Raw genomic sequence first — 22,674 nt, forward strand, 5'->3', positions numbered from 1 at the left:
ACTGAAGTTACAGATGGTTGTAAACCATATGGATGCTGAGAATCAAACCCAGGTCCTGTGTAAGAGCAACACATGTTCTTAATCACTGAGCCATATTCCCTACCCATGTAACCTCTTTCTAGAATGCATCACTTATCATTGATGTTATGACATGTTCATATTTAAATCTCATGGAAAACCTTTAGCGAATGATATAAACTTATACCCACTTTTGACATATGAGTGTTTATTTACCTGGTACCTTGCCCAAATTGATTTGGAATATAGACATATGTGTACATATGTATGCTTGTGGAAGATTAATTTTTATGTCTTTCCATGCCAAAAAATTAATACTGTGTATATTTAACTTATTTTATTCAGAGTGGAATTTCACACATTTATTTATAGTGTTATTAAGATTTAAAATTGTTTTGTTTTTATTTTGAGGCAGACTTTCTAATAGTTATTTTTAGTATGAAGAAAGGTATAGTTTTGTTTGTTTATTTTATTTATTTTTTAGTTAAGGTGATTTTGGGACACCCTTCAATTTGGCCATAGATTGCTTTGTTCTGTATTAAAGATGTGTCCTTTCATTCAGAGTTTTAACCTTACCAATTTCTTATCAGTACATCTCATCATCTAACCTGTAAATGTGATAAACTGAAATGTTTTCCTGCATAAAACTGTTACTACCTTGTATTCTTTTCATCTAAAATAATATTTTAAACTCACATAAATACAATTTGATATAGTAATGTCTGTGCATTTAAACTTATTTTGAAATGTTCAATTTAAGAAATAAAATACATACTAATTAATTTATTCTCTCCCCTCTCTCCCTCCCCCTCCTCTCTCCTTCCTTAAATAACCTATTTAAGATGAAAGAGAATATATTATGGTCAGTGACAACCTGCCCACATAACCGTTTTAACTTGCCTTCCCTTCCTGGCAATATATAACTAAGTCCATTACCTTCACTTCTTCCGATGTTTGTCCCTGCACCTCTTTATTCAGAGCTAATAGTCAGGGTTACATTGACTTTACACTGAAAGTGGAAATGGTCCTGTACAACCTACCTTTAAAAGAGGCATCTTAGTGTGTATAATAGAGAATAGCAGATTCATCAGGCAAAAACGGACTTGGAGTTGGTACTTCCTTCTCCACTGTAGCATGGATGCCTTCTGTGTGGGCAACTGGGTTTTCTTCAGTGGCATATAAAACTGTAGGCTTACTAGCTGAGCTGTGGAATATTTAGCCCACACTTGTGTATATACAGCCACCTAGCATACATATATAATGTGTTTTGATCAAAATCACCTCCAATTCCCTTCCTTCTACCTTCTTCCAACCCCCGACTTTTCCCTTCCAGCTTTACCAACTATTTTAAAAGCAGTCAGAATCCTTTCATTGCTGCCTGCATGTGCACGGGTGTAGGACATGATATGGGGAGCATGAGTAGCCTCTCATGGGCCTCATTCCTGAAGAAAAAGGGCTCTCGGTCTCCCAGGAGTCTTCAGTTGCCAACAGTTCTTAAGCAGTATTGGACTTCATGAGTCGTGTCTAACTCCCACCCCACCCCCAATCCATGCTGTACTTTGGACTGGCTTGATCTTTTTTTTTTTTTGGTTTTTTTACGAGACATGGTTTCTCTGTATTGTTTCGGAGGCTGTCAGTCCAGCCCGGCCTTGAACTCGCAGAGATCCGCCTGAGACTGGCTTGATCTTACGCAGGCCTTGTGCATGCAGTCATAGCTGCTATGAGTTCGTGTGTAGCACCACGTTCTTCCACCCATGGCCCCAGTTATTGTAATGTGTCAACAATGTACCTCCTTTGTGTTCATAGCTAAACTTTGCTCTTTCTCTGTAAATTACATTTTTCTACTTCTGTGCCGACCAGCTTACTGGTTAGCCATTGCCTACTGGGCTCAACGAATAAGAGTTGCTCGTGGAACATTGGGGATAGAGAGAAAGGAATGATCACAGACACCCTAGCCCCATAGAGCAACTTCTGCACAGGTCTGTTTCCTACCCAGCAGTACCAGGCAACTGACATAACCCCTTCCTCCTTTATGCCCCCACCTGAGGGATGATGACCTCTTCCCTCTGTTGCTAACCTGTGAGTTTCTAAGTTTTTCCTCTTTGCTGGGCATCTCAACTCTATAGAAACTTTATATGTACTTCTTTCTGTTATGTTACTTCTTAGACTCAGTTTTCTGAACTGAACCTGAGAGAGGATCCTGGTATAGGCTTACTCACTATGAACAAAAGATGAAGAAAAACATGGCCACCATGATAGCAATTCCTTTTGATCTCACGGTAAATAAGCATGATGGTCTAAACATTTATAACATATTCTGCCCCGACCTGCAAGACATTCAATGTGGGTCTGGTAGACACCTAGGAGAAAGATGGAGGGCAGGGGATACAGGAATGGACTCCAAGACAGGATTCTGATCAAGGCGATAATTTTATTTCATCACAAAGGGATTTATATAGGAGAAGTGAGGAGGGAAAGGAGGAAGGTGTACTTGCAGCTGCAGGGGCAAGAGGTCAGTGGGAGAGGTGGTCTGCTGAGTTGCCTGGCTACCTTATCTACAGGGCAAGAGGTCAGGGATAGGAACTCCTATGTTGCTTGGTAACCTGACAGCAGGGTCCGATCCTATCTATTACAATTTACTACTGCTCAGGCCTATCTCATGAGGACCTTGTAGTTTTTCAATTAAGCTAATCTTTAACTGACAGGTAAACTGCAGGCTTGTTTCTTGGAATTTGCTTTATGTCAGAAGGGGTAGCAGGGTGGTCTTAGTGTCACGTCTTCTCTATGAGTACGTGACACAGCCTAGCTGACTGATGGCTGGAGGTCCCTGACAATATTCTGTCTTTTAAAAATTTTTTCTCATAAGGGATGTGGTATATGAAGATTTTGTTATGAGTCATATTTTAGATGTCTTTCTAGCTTCACTACAAATTACAAAAATAGGTCATATATTCATTTACCAGATGGAGAAATTGATATCAAATAATTTGTTCAAAGTCACCAAGGTGAGAAATAAATATGTCAACCACAGATCTTTTGTTACTCTAGAGCTAATAATTGTCTCTTAAATCGTCATGGCAATACAATTTGATTCTTGAATATGAGTTTCTGTACTTCTATTTTTAAATTTTTTTCATTGAAGATTTATTCAGTATTTTCCTCACGGTAAAACCATTTTATTATGCAGTCTCCTTATAAGCAGGCTTCTGCATTGAAATTCCATGTAATATCCAGAATGGATTCTTCTTTACATTTTGTATTTGACAAATGTGCTCCAAGTTGTCACAACCATGTGAGTCTGAGACCAGACACACTACATAATCACGTGAACTGCTTCTGCTTCCTACAACATGCAATGTTCCTCGAGTGAAAACTAAGTGTGTAAACCTTTATTAAGTGCTGAAAATATTCTGCAGAGGGATATTTGACAAACTTCTTACATTTTATTTTGACAGAAAAGAGGAGATCATATTCTCATCAGAAAGTCTGTCTCACTATCTCACTCTGCCTGTCCTGGAACTCACTCTGTACACAAGGCTAGCCTCCAATTCACAGAGATCCACCTGCCTCTGTGAATGCTAGGAATAATGGCATGTGTCACCACACCTGATTTTCTATTTTAAAAAACTATCTTCTTTTCTATTATTTTTTGTGGTGACATTTTGTTTATAATCTAACAAATAAACTTGTCTGAGGATCAGAGTGCAGAGCTAGCCATACTAGTTAGCAATGGAGGCCAGGCAGTGGTGGAACACACCTTTAATTCCAGCATTCGGAAGACAAAGGTAGATGAATCTCTGAGTTCAAGGCCACCCTGGGCTACACGAGATTGAATCTGTCTAAAAGAGAAACAGAGCTCATACAAAGGTGATCTCAGCATTTGGATGACTCCCCTTTAATCCATTACTAGGGAGGTGGAGACAGGAGTGATACTGCTTAGTGGAGAGAGGAATATAAGGTGGAAGGAGACGAGAGAGAGATGCAGTCTGAGGATTTATAGAGACAGATTCAATCTAGGTAGTCAGTCTGAGACAGCAGTCTAGTCAGTCAGTCTGAGGATGCATTCAGTCTGTGGATTCCTAGAGACCAGATTACTCCTTTGGTCTGAGGATTCAGCAGATGTAAGAACCAGTGGCTGGTGGTTTTGTTCTCTGATCATTCAGCATTAACCCCTATGTCTGACTCTGGGTTTTCTATTTGTTTGTTTGTTTGTTTATTTTTGATTTTTGAGACAGCGTTTTTCTGTATAGCATTGGAGCCTGTCCTGAAACTCACTCAGTAGATCAAGACAGCCTTGAACTCACAGAGATCCACATGTCTCTGCCTCCTGAGTGCTGGGATTAAAGGCGTGTGCCTCCAACGCCTGGCTGGGTTTTTAATTATTAATGCTGATTAGAATTCATGCTACAATTTGTACTGAAAATGTTTTCATGCATTTTGGTTACATTTTTGTCTCTCCTAACTCCTCACAGATTCTTCCGTCCCACCCAAATCTACTCCCTTGCTTTCTTTCTCTCAGAAAAAAAACCTGTCATCTAAAAAATTATAATAAAGTAAAATAACATAAAATAAGAACAAACAAACCAAAATAAGACAAGACAAACAAACAGAAGAAAAAAATCAAAGAAAAAGCACAAGAGATAGATACAGTCATAGAGCCACACATGTTGGTACATGCAGAAATCCCATTAAAATGCAAAACTAGACCCCATAATATATAAGCAAATGACAGATAAGGTAAGAAAAAAATGCCCTGCAAAGCGTTACAACACAACAAAACTCCAGAAAATTCCACTGAGTTCATTTTGTGTGCCTCATCTACTCCTGGGCATGGGCCTGCCCTTAAAAGTAGTTTTATACCCAGGGAGACCCGATGGGAGAAAACCAGTTTTTCCTTTGTCATCTGGAGGTAGCTTCTGGTTTAAGGATGGGGATTGCATCCACGCTCCCTCTTAGCGCAGGGACTCCATAGGGCTTATACCTGTGCAGGCGCTGGGCATACTGTCCCACTCTCTCGAGTTTGTACGCGCCCAAGTCCTACAGTATTTAGAAGACCTTGTTTCCTTGGTGTCCTTATTTTTAATTATGTCTATCTATGTGTGGTCATGTCCAATTAGTACGATGCCTGCAGAAACTGAAAGAGGGCGTCAGAATCCCCTGGAGCTGTAGTTACAGGTAGTTTTGAGCTGCTGGGTATTGATGCTGGGAACTGAACTCAGATTCTCTGCAAGAGCAGTACACATTCCTAACTGACGAGACATCCCTGCAGCCTTTAGTCCTCCTCTTCAAAGAGAATAAATATTGTCAAGGTTGCCCTAGCCATCAGGTAAGACCTTATTTGGTCATTCATGCCCTCTAGACTAAGATATGCTGGACAGAAAATGTCCATCATAGCTATTAAGTCAGGCACCTGAGTGTAGCAAATCTTTATCTGTATTGCCAACTCCCAAATAATGACATGGAGACTTCTTATAAATTATGAATCTATAGATTAGACCTTTCCCTAACTCTTTTTCTTTTCTTTTTTTTTTTGTTTGTTTTGTTTGTTTTTCGAGACAGGGTATCTCTGTATTGTTTTGGAGGCTGGCCTGGAACTCGCTCTGTAGACCAGGCTGGCCTCGAACTCACAGAGATTCATCTGCCTATGCCTCCCGAGTGAACCACCAACACCCGGCTTCTCTTTTTCTTTTAATCACTTATTATGTACACAGTGTTCTGCGTGCATGTATGCCTGCAGGCCAGAAGAGGGCACCAGATGTCATTAAATATGTCTGTGAGTCACCATTGGTTGCTGGGAATTGAACTCTGGACATCTGTAAGAGCAGCCAGTGCTCTTAACCTCTGAGTCATCTCTCCAGCCCCCTTTCCCTAACTCTTAGCACTTACATTAATTCATTTATTTTAATCTGTGTTCTGCCATGGACCACCCATCCTGATTCCTCTGTGTCTCTCCTCTGTGCATCTAGATTCAACCCCAGTTTCTCTCTATGCATATTTTCCTGGCCTAGCTATTGGCCATTCAGCCTTTTATTGCACCAATCACAGAAATACACCTTCACACGGTTTACAACTATCCCACAATACTTGAGGCTGCTGAATTAACTAGAGTTTCAATCATGCCAGGGGACATTGCTTATTCTTTCTTAGGGTTTATTTCTGTTTTCTGTGGTTGACCATGAAAGTATGCAGACACAGTATCCCATTTAGATGTTTTCTCAAGACCATCTGTAAGTACTTATGCATTTCCTGGGAGTCTGGTCAATTTTAGCAATTCTTCATTTTCTTTGTGACTTGAAGAAACCCTAATATCAACTTTAAAAATCCAAAGTGTTTTTCAAAATAGAATAAAATATTGTGCACACTGTATTCTGGTTTGTTTGTAAGTGTGTTTATAAGCAGCTGGGAGCTTTAAACTTGATTGCTTTCATACAGACATGTTTTTATTTATCTTCATATCACAGAAATTGCTTGTTTTTTTCTTTTCTAATCCAATTTCTCTCTCTTCCCCCTGTAAGTAACTCTTCCACTGTCTGCTTTATAGCCTTTCCTGTTTTAATCTAAACATGCATATTCCCATGACAGCATTTTGTAAAAGCACGAATCATATACATTATTCGGAAAACTTGTTTACTCACTTGACAGCACATGGAATTTCCCAATGCTATTTATCATAGATTTATTTTACTTTTTAAAAAATGATTACATAGCATTGCAGCATAAGGACATGTAAAATTTAGATAACTATTCCCCTGTGAGAGTTTTCTCTTCATTGTAGCTTTTATTCTACTGTGAATATGCCCCCAACACATAATATTTTTAAAATGTCCTTAAATATATTGCTGCCTCAACTTTGTTGGATGGATGTATCAAGTGGAAATAACACAGTATACATTGACAGATCACTCTTCCCAAGATGAGGCAAAATGCACCCTTTTACACTTTGGGGTACAAGTACAGCATTTCCTATGGTTCTGGCAACAGTTTTATTTATTCAATAAGGTAGTCTCACTGTGTTAATAGTAATAGATAATAATAATAATAAAAGATAATATTTGTATTAGTCATCAAGGTATATCATAAGCAAACAAATAAAATTACATGACAAGTTTGTGATGTAGACAAAGAAGGTAGAGTCAGAAAATATGAAGAAAGGGTATTACAGTAAGTTAGTAATGGCATCCTTGCCCAAGGGGGACTTTGGTGAAGGCTTGACGGGTTCAGGGAGTGGGCCATTAATACCTGGGGCAGGAGAATACTTCAAGGGGGAAAGAACAGAACGCAGAAGAAGATGGCTGGCAGGAGGCTGATACTTGCAGGAACCGGAAAGAGAAGAAACAGGAAGTCCAGATGGGGACATGGAGCCGTGTGGGAACAGAGGCTAAGGGAGAAATGGCCGTGTTAGATAGAGACATCTCCAAGGCAGAGCTGACATGATGCTAGACTTTTTGAAACTAGTGGGTTGTATTTAGGCTTTATCTTTGCTTTTGATTTGCAGAGTTTTGTATATGTTTAAGTGTATTAAGTATACTGAAAGCATACAATATCCAACCCAACAAAGCTCTTGATGCTTAAGGCTGGGACAGTTTAGATGACACAAACTAAATAATGTTGTCTCTTTGAATGACTTATATTGTATGCATGTAGTGATTCATTTCATAAGACTTTTTCATTCAAGTATGGCATATAGCCTATTCACACTCATGCCCTTCCATTTCTTCCCTTCTGGTCTCTCTCTGCTGCCCAGTCTCACTTCTATTTTCACATATACTTTCAAAAATATATGATTTCTATGTCTCTATATACAAGCCAGGATTCACAAATAGGGGGAAGCCCAAGATATTTGTCTTTCTGAGTCTAATTTTATTTACTAGGCTGATCTCCAGCTGCATCTATTAACCAGCAAATGCAATAATTTCTCTCACTTTATTAAGGCTAAACTAAACTCTATTGTGCTTTATATTTTTATTTGTTGACAGACAGCTGATTCCATAATTTGTCTATGGTTAGTAGTGTTTCAGTAAACATGGATACCCTGGTTCCTCTGTGAGGTCACTGACAGAGTCAATGTATACACCAGGAGTAGCATAGGTGCTATTTTTCCTTCCTCCCTCCCCCCCCTGCCTCTCTCTTCTTCCCTCCCTCCCTTCCTCTCTCCCTCCCTCCTTCCTTCCTTCTTTCCTTCTTTCCTCTTTCTTTCTTCTTTCCTTCCTTCCTTTCTTTCTTTCTGTTTTTGTTTTGATTTTGAGACAAGGTTTCTTGGTGTAGCTCTGGCTGTCCTAAAATTCACCCTATAGACCAGGCTGGCAGATAACCACATACAACACAAATAAAAAGTATAAATGTAAATAGTGACAGTATATACTTAAACGGGGAAAACAGAAAGCCTAGAGGAGGCAAACTGTTGTGTCTGTCTTCCTTCATTCTTTCCTTTCTTTTCATTGCATTTGTGGACATTTCAAATACGATAAGGCTGTTGGCTATTCAGGTAAAACTATAGAATAGAGTGTAAAGCACCTGCTACTCTCAAGGTCAGAGTAGAAGTCTGTTCTAAAACTCTGAATTTATTAGATTTATTTATAAATAGCATTATTTAAAGACATAGTGCTGGACATAATTTCTTAGGATTGTGTTAAAAAAGAACTCATACCTGAATCTGCTAACAGGGAAAAATCAAGCAAAGAGGTTGAGAAAAGATGGCAAACGAGGTACAACTGAAGCCAGGAGAATGCAGTCTCACTCTGCAGTCGAATGATGGGATGACTCAATAAATGGGCAGTAAGCATCCCAGTCTCACTGTCCTGGGCATTGAGGGTGTAAAGACCTGAGACGTCCTTGGTGGTTTGGTAATGTTCAGCTTCACTGCTGACCTGGGAAGTCTTTGTGAAGCAGTGGAAAAGAACCTTGGTTTGAATGAGTTCAACTTTTGCTGAGAAATGGAGAACATCCTTCTTGCGGAAGTTTTCTTATAAAATGCAGAAATATTGTAATAGTGAGATGGAGAGCTCTTGTAAGAGAAAATGTGTGTTTTGAAGATGGGAGGTCTCGTGGCATTTTTACATGCGGGTGTTAATGAGCAAGAAAAATGGAGGATAAAAAGATGTTAGCAATGATGTGGAAAAAGAAAGGGTATAATTGACGTAGTAAAGACCTAGCAGTAAGAGGAAGTGAAATCAGAGACTTCACAGAGAAATTGTCCTTAGGTAGCTGAGAGAAATTTGTCTGTACGATGGGACTAAAGATTAACAATATAGAGACACCCATGAAGTGAGGGGAGATAGGTAGGAATTGGAGCAACCTGAATTGTGGTGTCTTAATTTTTCTAGAGCTGGTAACATAAACCAAGAGTTAACAGATAGGGAGAAAAATTCAAAGGGACTATTAATTTATTTGTATGACAGAAATCAAGTATAGATTACCAAGCACACTATTGGGGAGCCATTAGAAATCTGAGGTTGTAGCTTAAAAGTTATGCCAGTAACTCAAGGACTTTTGCTCTCTGTAGTTACAATCCTCTCTTTAGCTACTGGGGTAGGAAGAAAGCTGAGTTTAGTTAGGACTGCTGTTTTTGCGATCAGTTTTGCTCTTTGAAAATAGAATCTTATGTAACATTGAAACATGGTTATTTTTTCTTTTGTCTTTAAGAAAAAAATAAGAAGATATCAACAGACTGAAAAAGTATTTTCAGAAGCATAGACTTTACAAAAGATCCTGCAGTTCATGAGGCCACAAGGTGAGTTCCCTCCATTATTATTGTCATGCTTTCAAGCACCAGATGGAACTGTGCCGTTGTCCCAGGTTATAACTGCTAATGTGTAACTGGGAAAGGAAAATGTTCTTACTTAATGTACATGATTTTAACAGCGAATCTTTGGGGTCTTTGAAATCTTATCTGTATCAGAACTTTAGTATTTAGTTGCATTAGGGGTGATTCAAAAAGTATTAATTTCTCTCATTTTCAGAAGATAGCACCATCCTCAGGAAAATAAATACTAGGCATGTCTATATACTTTATTTCTTATTACATTAGTAGCTAGGCATGATGGTGCATGCCTTCAATCCCAGCATTTAGGAGGCAGAGGCTAATGGCTCTCTAGGAGTCTAGCCATGCAGGCCAGCCCAAGGTTATGTAGTGAAAACTAGTTTCACAAACCCGACACTTCAGATTCAGAGAACTTCACAAGAGAGAAGGTAGAAAGATTGTAAGAGTGAGGAAACCATGACATCTGCTGGAAGATGGTCTCTTCAAAAAAGGGGGGAGGAGGGGGGATGAGGGGGAGCACTAAGGAAGAGGGAGACGGTGGAGCATCTGAGAGGGATCATGGAGAGGAGTTGGTGATAAATGTGATCAAGTGGTGTTATATGACATTCTCAAAGAATTTTATGTATATATGTTATATACACACATACACACACACACACACACACACATATAACTAAATTCATTATCTGACTCTCTTAAAAGTTTAAGAGTTGCTTTTGTGAAGAAAAATCACCAGCTATGAAATGATGGATGACCAAACATATCCTATAAAGAAAAACAAGCTAGGTTATTGTTAAATAGCTTGTTATAATAATAACTGACACAAACTATGCATCTGGAAGTTATGACGAGCATGGGCTAAAGGTTACAATCATGGAATCCTTTTAAGCAGTAAATGATTTCTTCCTCCTTGATATCGTGAGGCCAATTGTCGTAGATTGTGATTTTAAATTAAAAGGTCTGATGGACTTTTATTTTGATTTGGCCAGGCTTGTCTTCAGTTTGGCTTTTGTTATTCATCTAAGGGTTGGTTTACTTATTTAGGATTTGCCATATATAAACCAGTGGATTAAATGCTTTGGTTATTTGAAAATGAGTAAGAAATGGTCTTTGTTGCCAACAGTTTTCCAATGAATATGTTACCCAGAGCTAATTTTATTATTAATTCAATACATAATTTAAAAAGAGAAAGCTAGGTTGTAGAAGGGCGTGTAATGAATTCTAAAGCCAAGTGGGAATCATGTGGGGATTACTCATGTTTTCCATGCATTAGTGTAGAAAACCAAGAGTCTGTACCCTAAAAACCATGTTTGGTCTATCTCAGCTCACACCCAATGGGTTGTTTTACAGTAGCTCTTTACAAGCAGATATATAAGAACTCAGGGAATCTCAGGCAGAGGAGGTTTCCTGATCACACTTGCAAATTGAATGTTGTGGAAAATAGTTATGCAAACACCTATGAAAATAACAAAGGGAGCCCCACCAACTCGCCTTTTTGCCTGATTTGCATTAATTTCATTACCCTCACTAGAGCCATTTCCTGGTGACTGGGAAGGACTAACAGGGTGAGGTGGGATGCTATGAGCTCCCAAGGGATCTTACTCGGATCACAGCTGAATGGGTAGCAGGACCTGGAACTTTTTCAAGGAAGTTTTGCTTGTTTGCTTGTTTTTAAATTAAAACAATCAAAAAACTGAAAACATTAGACTTTGCAGAGGTGAAGGGATGCCGGGCATGGTGGTGTAGACTTTACGCCTAGGTGCTGGACACACACAATTGTCCTATGTGAATGAAAGTCGCCTTCCTCAATTTCACCAGAAAGATAACATATTATTTTTAAGAAAATGTATTTCATACATACATTTAAAATGTCATTATTTGGATTAAAGTGCAATTGAATACAGATCTACCAATTAACTTATTAAAAGGGTAAAAATTATAACTATTTGTCTTTGCATAAGTAGTTATTTATTACTAACAAGTTTTCAGGTTTGCTTTGATGATAATTGGATTGGAATTTTCCTATATTATATATTTTTGAACACATGAGTGTGAAGATGTTTAAAGCCCAGATGGTCTTTCTCATTTTTGATATCCTGTTTTAACTAGAGATGAGCCCATCACATGAAAGCCATTCAGCCTTGACTAAACTGGACACAAATGAAAATCTTAGTTTTCTATATAGAAATATTATAAGCTAATTTGATTTCGTTTCAGGTGAATACTAAGGGGAAAATTTTGCTACTCAAATAATAAGACAGAGATTGGATTGCAAAACATCTCAAAACTGTGCCTGGTGTGGCATACACTTGGTCTACTTGTTTCTCAAGGCAGTCTAGTCACTGGAAACAGTAGACTTTGCAAAGTCTAACTAAACAAAAACCCAAATAGAATTTTAAAAAAACAGTATAACAATTCCTCAGTCTTCTAAAAGACACATATATATCCATCACATAAACTGAAAAAACTAAGATTCCTGCATTGTAGCAGTAACAGGATCACAGAGTGAGCACCATGTTTGTTTACTAGCTGTCTGAATTAAACTTTAGCAGGTAGTGTTTAGTTTATGATGCAGCGAGGATTAATAGATGGCTCTAAGAGCTGACTACAAAGGCAACGTGTATCTGTTTTAGAAAACCAAAATTATGGGGGGAAAAAGACGATGTGCAAGGCAGAAGACTGTTAGTAACTTACAAAGAAACTGAAGATTTTTTGTACAATGTCAGTCTGTTGGGTCATAGATTATTTCAAACCTATGTTGACCTTCCCACATTCATATAAGAAGACTTTTATTTAAGGGTACCTGAGGTGTGACTTTGCCAAAGCAAATGTGTTCGCTTCAATTTCTTTGATTTCATCTTCCCAAATTTTGTTTTATAAATTTGCTATCCCAGGGATCATTCTCAAACACATAGCATGAATCTAGCTCCCTATAGACTCCCCTTCCTCTCACAAACGAGCCCTGAATGCACACAGCTCAACCTGGCACCACCCGATGTGGTCCTGCTCATCTGTTGTGGTCCTGCCCTTCTCTGTCGGTTTCTGTTCTCTGGATTATCTAGATGGTTTCTGGCCTTATTCTTCTGTAATTCTGACAAAGATTTGGCCCAATATACAGTTCTCAACCTCAGCACTATTAACATCGTTGGGATTCTGTGTGTTGTGGAATGTGCCTAGCACATGCCTCTAGTACCCCACTCTAGGATGTCTTTGAACTGCCCATTGTCTCACTGAATGAAAACAACCCGCATCTGAAAATCACTAATCAAATCTGAACATCTAGAACCTCAAGGACTCCTGTTTATATCAAACAGAAAGCCCTTCACCGGTAACATTCATACTTGGCTACAATGTCTCACTTGTTTAAGTGAACGGTGCTGCTGTTTGACCACTTGCATTTTTAAACTTCTTTGATGGTCTCTTCCTAATCTTATATTTATAATGTGTTTTTCAAAATGGTAAGCCTGAACATAAAGAGGGTGGGAAAAACTAAAATAAAGAAGTTAGGTGGTGCTTTTACCTTCCTCTCCCATTTTTTTACATACTTAGTGAAAATCCCAGTGCCTTTGGGCTTTCCATACTCTTTCCCAGTCAGATTGGGATTTTGCATGTGCACCGGCTGCTTGCTCTCCCTTGCTCTTCAGCTTGTTTCCCCAGAAAGAACATGTGACCTTGAGCCCAAACTACCTTGACTCCTCTCTGCCTTTAAAGGCCTTTGTAATTACCACATGAGCAAACCATATGACTTAGCCGAGTCTGCTTTTTAGTCTGAGTTAGTCTCCAAACAGCATTCAGTAATCCCTGCCCGCTGACTGCAGTCTGACACCTTCAGATTCAGCCACAGAGTCTCTCCTTCACTCAGTGCACCTACTATCTTAATGAGAAAATTGAGGTCACTGTGCAGAAATGACTGGTGTATCCTTGCAATTTCTTCTCTATAAACATTCCTATTTTCCTCCAATCTCAAAGCAGGATCAGTGCTTCCTGCTAGTCAGGCAAAGCCTGTGTCTGAGTCTATCCTTTTCCCCAGATGGAGACCTTTTGCCATCCATTAACTCCGTTTGTCCTTTGTCTTCAACCTTGTCTTCAGTGTTGCCTTTCTCTTCTGCCCACTAGACTCTGTAGACTTCTATCCAAAAACAAAACAAAAACAAGCGGATCACTCCCTCCCTCACTGCCCTGCGTTCAATCTCTCTCCTTCCGAATGCATTCCAGTCTGAAGCAGCAGTCTCCCTTCATTTCCCCTTGTCCCTGAGAGTCACTCAGTCCTCAGCCCTGGGCCATCTGATTTCTAACCCCATTTAACAGAGCATGCTCTCTCTAAAGGCATACACGACCTACAGCCTTTATCTTGTCCAGCTCTCTCGGGGGTATTTGACAGTGTTAACTTCATTTTCTTCCATTCTCCAGGCTGTTATTGCTCCCTTCCTTTGTTTCTCTTACTTCTTAGGGATCTCTTTGTAAAGGTCTGTTTCCTAGTTTCCTATTTGTGAGCCTTCCATTGAGAAGTTATGAACCACAAACCCAAACACCAGTAGATAGTTACAAGTAAAACAAGTGCGTCTAGTTGGCTAACTGAAAACAACAAACACTACTGGGTTTAAAAAACATGCCCACCATACCAGACATAAGGCAAAAGATACCCAGCCTGCAATTCACAACCCCAGAGAAGCGAGAACCCTCTTCCAGAAACAGATGGAAACACATGCAGAAATCCACAACTAACCAATGGGCCAAGCTCCTGGAGTACAATCAAAGTGAGAGAGGAGCAATACTATGAACAAAGGAGTCAAGACCATGATGGGGAAACCCACAAAATCAGCTCACCCGAGCTAGTGAGAGATCCCTGACTCCAGTCTGACAAATGGAAAACCTGCATAAGACTAAACTAGATTCCCTTAATATAGGTGATAGTGGTGTGGCTGGGACAATGTATGAGGCCCCTGGCAGTGGATCCAAGATCCAACACTAATGCACAAACTGACTTAGTGGAGTCCATTCTATAGGGATAGATACTTTGCTCAGCCTAGACACAGGGTGTGTGGAGGTGGAGAGGTGCCTTGGTCCTGCCTCAAAGAGATGATGGGACAGACTTAGCAGACTTCCTAGGGGAGGCCTTACCATCTTTGAGGAGCAGATGGGAGGTGGAAAGGCAGGGCTGTGTGCTGCAGAAGGAGAGGAGGAGGAGGAACTAGGATTGGAATGTAAAGATAAATAAATTTTAAAAAGCATGCCCACTGAAATACTCAATATTTACTCCTGTTTTAAATGACCAGGACCCTGGGAAATTATTCTATAGCCATGGCCTTTCTGTCCTCCAATCTTGTTCAATAAAGCAACAAAATTACATTGGATGTATGTACCTACAGGATATACCAATGCCCAATGAGCAACGAAGTCCACTATAATCCCAAAATAATCTCTCATTGTCATTCTTTGTCTCTCTCTTGTTTGTAAAGACATAGTAACAAAATGTAACAGAAAGATAATCATAAGTCATTGAAGAGGGTTTTTAAAATTGTTAATGAATCCAAAGATACAAAATGAATTAGTATTTGATAAAGACATTTAATACAGAGGGAGGAGCTAAAGATTATGACTTATTGAGAGGATGGTTCTAGATTCATTCCTTAAGGTCTTGAGGAAAAACTAGATAAGGCATATAATACAGTATCAAAGTAAATTTTAGATGGATATTTTAAATATTTTTAAATTTTTATTATTTCACAGTGTGATATAAGTAATTATTTCCACACCAACTGTTCCCACGTCCTATTACCTACTCCGACTACTCCCTATCTATACCAAGAATTCATGTCTGCTGTTCTGTTTTGTGATCCACCAGAACTAAACAGGGGCACATGTGTGACTTCAATGGATAGATCTATCTATCTATTGAAGGCTGGTGAGCTCATCAGAGGTAGCGATTCCCCTCCCAGAATCAATTGGTAGAGTAGTTCAGAGGTAAAGAGTGGTCTATATGAATCCCTCCCATTTCTAGGTTGACTGTTAATAGAGCTAGTCTTACGTTGGTCTGGTGCAGGTAGGTACAGTTGATGGGGGCTAATGACTATAGCAGTGTTATCAAATCTAGGGTATGGGGTTCACAGCCCTTCATCCTATCTTTGAGCCCCTACATACTACCAGCTCCCTCTTCAGCAATATTCTTTGAACTTTATAACAGGTAGTATAAGAGAGTTGTTTAGGGCATGGCCCACACTCCACACTTACAATCATCCACAAGTCTCTGCATTCACTACTTCTCATTGTAAGAAGGGGCTTGATTCTCTGATGAACACTGAGAGCCATTTTTGTCTATGGGTATAGGCAGATTTGTTTAGAAGGCAGTTTGCTGCTATGTTAATTTAGTTAACTATCAGAAATACGCTCTCCATGAAGGTCTACTACCTACCTCTCCATACCTGGGTTGTTAGCCAGGCTTACAGTACCAGGTATTTATTTCAAAATGTTATTGAATAGTCAATAAGTCCATAAGGCTTGCAGACATCCATATCACTTTTGCCTAGCAAAAAAATTTAAGCCATGCAAGAATGCAAAGGAGAAACAGTCTGCCATTTGTTTTAAAATTTAAAACCAGTAAAATTTTCTCTTGCTATCCATTTCTATTTGATGTGATAATTGCATGACCCTCTGCCTTCACTACCGTCAAGACAAACAATAGTTCCATCCATCTAAAAATTACTTTGAGCTGCCCCTTGACAACTTCTTTCCACCTCAGTCCCAGGCAACTTATTCAATCTAGGAAGTTGTAGTGTTCCCTTTTCCAGAATGTGGTTATCAGTCACAAAACAAACACTTGTAGTCTTTCGCTTGATGTTCACAGACTCATTAATGCTGCTGTATATGTCACGTTCGTCACTTACTATTGGTAAGTCACAGTCACTGCTATCCGCATCAGTTTATGAAGTTTTTCTGTTTGTTTTACTTTTTATGAGAACTTAGTATGATTTGGAAATGAAATGCTGCCTATAGGCTGTTTGTTTGAACATTTGATGTGGGAGCGCTCTTTTGAAAGGTTGTAGAACCTTCGGGGGGGCTGTGCTAGAGGAAGTAGACTTCTAGGGGCTCTACTTTCTGTCTGCTTTCTATTTCCTGACTGCTGACATAGTTCCAACCACTGTGTTTTCCCCACCATAATGGACTATATCCTTTAAAGGTCTGTAAACCCAAATATGCCCTTCATTCCTTAAATTGCTTCTTCTTAGATATTTGGTAGAGCAGCAAGTAACCATTACACAAAATTCATAAAAGGGAGACAGAAAATTGTAGTGGCAAGCTTGAATAGGCATTCTTAGACCTTAGGAACTGGATTGTGGGAAAGATGTGGAACTTTGGCCTAGAATGCTGCAAGTAGAGCTTTTATTTTTTTTAGTCACTTGATGTCGGGACCAGCCAACCTGTTTGAACGTGCCTGAAAGGGGTTGTGAGGGTTGAGAAAAGGGACAGAAAATAGAGTTGGGAGGGCTCTCAGTGAATACTGCTCACACTCCAAGTTTATTACTCATAACTCTTATATGCCCCAAGTAAAAGGGGAGGGCAAAAGACTTCCTTACCATGATACGAGGAACAAACAAACATAATTACCTCCTTAATACTCAAAACATCTAGTAACCATGCCCTAAGTCAAACATCCTGTTATTTGTTCTTGAGGGTGAAGACATCCAGTAGCCACACCCTGGGTGAAACACCCTGTTGTTTAATCTTGAGGAGCAAGAATAGGTTTGAATTCTCTGACCTTAAGTCAAAATGGAACAGAATCGATAACGATGTGCCCTGACACTTGATTTGACACTATGGTTTTATTTGCCTACCCTTATTGAAGAGCAATATTGAACATCTTTTCTTATGTTTGCTTACCATCTTCATGTGCCCCTTATAAAGTGTTTAAATAGTCTGTTCAAATTTTATTAGATTGTTTCCTGTTGTTGAGTTCTGAGGTAGGCAATTTGCAATGGTTATCTCAGTTCATAGCCTTTTTGTTTCTTGATCTTATTACTTAGTGTAAGAATTTTTAAACTTTGATGTAGCTGTGTCTTTGCTTCTTCTACAAATTATGGTTTTGATACTAATTATAAGTTTTTTCTAGCTCAAAATCACAAATATTTTCAAGAGGATTTCTTTTTTAAATGTTGGTTTGCATTTAGGTGTGGGTCTAAGCCAAAGATTATTTTCTGTATAATTTGGAAAACTGAATTAGCACTTTATGTGAAAATATCCAAATATTCTATCATTTGTGAAAAGAATTATTATCTCTTCATTAAATTCCCTTTACATGTTTATCAAAAATTAGTTAATAATATATGCCTGGATAGTTCTAGCTTCTTGATTTTTTTCCCTTCTTCTTATTATCAAGCTATCTTGGTTATAGTATTTTTTTAAATTAAATTTCTTTAAACAGCATAGGATTTCTTCACTTACAGATATACATCTTTTGTATTCTAATATCTTTGTCTTACCATGTATATGTAGTCATCTTGCTGTTGTTTATTAAAATATCTTACTGGGATATTGATTGACATTCAGTGACATATATAGAAAAAACATACACTTGAAAAACTCCTCCTTGCATATATAAGATAAAATAGCTAATATTATTAAAATATAGCTATTAAATATCCTCCTAAGTCAGATCAAGATAATTGACAAGGCCTGTGCAATCTTTTCACAAAAAATTCTAACAATATTGAAACTGCAGAATCAAAAAAGCTCAACATAAGTGCTGATCAAAGACATTTACTGTATAAAGGTTCACAGGAGCATATAAAACATTCTTGATTTCTGTAGATTCTTGTCAACCTATCTTGTCAGTGCATACTTTTGATCTGAATATTGTGTAAGTGTAATAAAAATGAAGATGTTGGGCCAGGCTGTGGTGGCGTGTACCTTTAATCCCAGTACTTCTGAGGCAGAGGTGGCTGGATCTCTGTGAGTTTGAGGCCACCCTGGGCTACAGAGTGACTTCCAGGACAGCCAAGGCTACACAGAGAAACCTTGTCTAGAAAATTTGAAGAAAAAAAAAAAGAACGCTTTTTTTTTAAAAAGGATTATCATAGTAGTTTATTTAGATATCCAAATGAAAGAAAAATATTTGAAAATTTGTGTTACTCTTGACCAGTTTTGTCCTACTCTGTGGCATGTATTCTCTGAATAAATGTTGTTTTTATTGCAGCCATGCCTACCCTTTATGAGACAAAGAAGTGAATTTATAGTACGAGTAGTTCCTTATGAGAGGGTTTTAATTAAGATGTTTTTAGTAGGTGAAACTTCATTTCAGAGCACCTAAAAAACATCTCTTAACATTGAAGTTCCCATTTTACTCCCAAGATGCTTTTTCAAAAGGAATAATATGACATTATATAAGCATTTAATTTTTTTTTCATAGTGTGATTTTTCACTTACTGTTTTCAGAGTCATAAAACTACCTCTGTTAAATACAGTAGAGCTGTGTAGGTGTTTTATTCTTGAAATATTTTTATTTCAAAGTAACATGAGTAACAGCTATCAATAGAGAAGTATAGTTAGAATATTCTAACAGGGAACTGGAGAGATGACCTAGTGGTTAGGAGCACTCATTACTCACACAGGGCACCAAGATTCATTCCCTACCTCTAAGGGTGCCAGGCACCCACATGGTATTGGTATTCACACATACACGCAGACAAACATATATGTGAAATTTAAAACAATCTAAATAGAATACCCTAGTAGTAGACTCAGATGCATTCTCTCCTTCCTCATTTTTTACTACACACCCTAGAATACACCAGGAACCAGACTGCTTTAAAATCCCTTAGTCCTGCTGTTTTTACTTAGCCATATCTCTTTGACGACTTCATGGGGTCAAAGGACAAACAAAGGCTGGGAGAGGCCAAGCCACTTCAGACTCATATGTATGTCTGTGTCGATACTTCCAGAGGTTTATTGATGTAGGGGGATTCGAAAAATGAGTGCAGAAGCAAGTTTTTACGTGACCTTCACCCTTTTCACAGACTACAAGACAGCCACTGCTATCAAAAACCTGCAGTTTTCCTTTTCTATTTTTTGTCAATCTAAAATAATTAATTTCTGTCTCTCTTTTTTTTTTTTTTTTTTTTTTTTTTTTTTGGTTTTTCGAGGCAGGGTTTCTCTGTGGCTTTGGAGACTGTCCTGGAACTCGCTTGGTAATCCAGGCTGGTCTCGAACTCACAGAGATCCGCCTGCCTTTGCCTCCCGAGTGCTGGGATTAAAGGCGTGTGCCACCAACGCCCGGCATGAATTTCTCTCTTATTAGGGAAGGTTTTGTACAGTAAATATAAATCTCATTTTGCAGGGGGCGGAGATGCAAGTAGAATATTTCTTTATTTGCTCTATCACTCAATGTCTATTAAATAACCTTGCATTTAAGTGTGAAATCTTCATATCAAGTTGCTGAGAGTTAGACAAGATCAATATACAATTTTTGCACTCATGGAACTATACTATCAAATCCTGTTAATTTGCATAGTTAACATGTGTTAATATTAATGCTTTAAAAGAGTTAGATATTTGTGCATATTAATAAGGACAGACCCAGTATAAGACAATATTCGACTTTTTTCAATTTGTGTTAATTTTAGTGTGTATAAAAACAAGTGTACAATAAAGCTTGTATAATTGAGGATGAACTTCACTTACAGCTGTAAACTTTGCACAAAAGAAGTAAAGAAAATATGGTTAAAATAGCATTCATTATTAAAATTAGCTGTCTCATCAAAACTTGTCCTGCTTTTTCTAATAAGCAGACTTCTGAGCTTTATGATATTAAAGCGAGGGGCTGTAGAAGTAGTGCAGTTGTAAAGCTCTTGCCCAGGACCTGGGTTCAATTCCCAGCAATTCTGAATGCAAAACAAAACAAAAAAGCCTGAAAACTATGTATATCCATGAAGATCAGACCTTAAAACTGAAGGCCTCAGGACTGAAAACTGAATCCTTGTTTTGTTTACTTGTTGTCGTGTTCTTACATTAAACTCGCTGACTCTGTATTACTTCTCATTGTCTTACTCTGTGCTAACCCCCGTATATCTTGTCTATGTGGCCTAAACGTTACCTGAATTTGTAATCTGTGATTTATAAGTTGCCGAGAAAAGACTTAAAAACATGAAAAATTGTGCTGCATGGGTGCTTTTACACATGGAAGAAATATCCGTGCGTGTGTGTGCATGTGTGTGTGTAGGTGTGTGTGTGTGCAGTGTGTGATATATGGGAATGGGGGGTGCTTGTTAACCTTTGTGCATGGGGATGACAGAGTAGGACTTTAGATGTCCTGTCCTATTATTCTTTGAATTATTCCCTTGAAACAGGGTTTCCCACTAAACCTGGAGCTAGATTGGTGGCCAGCAAGCCCATGGCCCTCCCATTTCTTCACATAGTCTGCTGGGGTTACAGGGGAGTGAGGTCATTCTCAGCTTTTCACATAGGTTCTTGGGCTTTGAACACAGTTTTCATGCTTGTACAGCAAGTGCTGTCACCAGCTGAGCCTTCTCTCTAGCCTGAGCAGCTCTTTACAATAGTAATAGGAAATATTTTCCAAAACCATCAATTCCTTTGAGTCCTTTGAGTTATATGAAGGATGCTCATGGGCACACTGATCACATGAGTGAAAAATGTAAAACTTTCTTAATAGCGGTCAATTATATCGGTCTATGTAATGAAATAGCATACATATTTAATAAAATGAATAAAGTGTCTCTAATATCTAGAAGATAAGAGAGCAGTACAAATTTAAAGGTCAGATGGAAAATATTTTTGTTGTCTATAAAAATAATAATCCCATATTATTAAAATAATACATTGGTGCATTCATGCTGTATACCAGATTAATAATGGCTGTCATTCTTGAGAGGTGGGAATAATGCTGAGCTTCTAGCATCCTAAACCTGTATTTTCATAATGTTTTAAATTATTAATGAAGTTACACATAACATACAATAAAAGACTTGCTACAGACATTCAAAACACAAAACATTATATGACATGTTACCAGCTAAGAAACAGTTGCTTCTGTTGAGGCACAAGACTTGATTGACACAGTAAAACCATGGAGCCTGCGATAGATGAAATTATAGTTACTTGGGTTGTACTTACCAGTATTTGGCTGCTTTTTGTTTTCCTGCTTAAATTCAAATATTATGCATAGACCTTTGGATCTTGCACAAAGGTTGTGTGTTGAAGACCAGGTACATAATCAAAATGTTTTAGAAAGCTGTTCTTTTGGCTCAAATTTTAAAAATTCATAATTACTTCTTTTGGAAGGAGAACAAAAAGCATCTTCCTCCTGCTGCCGAGAAGAAAATCTTGTCATCTTAACCTTAATTATGAAGTAGTCATGGGTTGCAAAATGATTTGGGAAAATTTTGATGCCCTGTCCTTGTAAACCATTTGGTCTCCAAATGGACAGATGATATACAAAGTGTCCTTCCTGTCAATCCTGGATAGGACCAAGAATGAGGCAAGCCTACTTGCAAGGAAGCCAGTGCAAGGAAGGGAATTGCTAACCTTGGCAGTTTTTATGCCTGGTATGATCACAGTGACAGGTTTATTGCCATGATGAGAGAAAATAAAACCTTGCTGGCCTAGAGAGGGACTCGAAAATGAAGAAGGGATCACTGTCTGGAAAATGAGTTCATGGCTTGGACCACTGTCACCATTATCAACAGCAAGCACATACTGGACAGCGCCAGATGAAAGTCACTGAACTAAGTGCACCGCGCCTGTGCTTATAAACCCCATATGTGACGCTGACAGGATGACATATGCTTATAGTAGATTTAATGCTGTATCTAGCCATTCCAGACATCGCTGCAATTGGTAAAGTTTGGAGGTATCTGTTTCTCATGGACCCATGACTCTTTTTTGTC

At 38.5% G+C, this 22,674-nt stretch overlaps 1 protein-coding gene across 7 annotated transcripts in view; it reads left to right on the forward strand.

Annotated features, from left to right (window-relative positions):
• Positions 1-22,674, forward strand: part of Csrnp3 (cysteine and serine rich nuclear protein 3) — a 193,847-nt gene that overhangs the window by 27,838 nt on the left and 143,335 nt on the right. For all 7 annotated transcript variants that reach the window (XM_021232903.2, XM_040745482.1, XM_040745480.1 and 4 more), the window contains one exon: positions 9,661-9,748. In XM_021232903.2, the coding sequence (XP_021088562.1) occupies positions 9,736-9,748 (13 nt within the window). In that variant the 5' untranslated portion in view covers positions 9,661-9,735. The remainder of the gene's footprint in view (positions 1-9,660; positions 9,749-22,674) is intronic.

This window comes from Mesocricetus auratus, unplaced genomic scaffold (assembly GCF_017639785.1).
Source record: "Mesocricetus auratus isolate SY011 unplaced genomic scaffold, BCM_Maur_2.0 Super-Scaffold_100004, whole genome shotgun sequence".
NCBI classification, from domain to species: domain Eukaryota; kingdom Metazoa; phylum Chordata; class Mammalia; order Rodentia; family Cricetidae; genus Mesocricetus; species Mesocricetus auratus.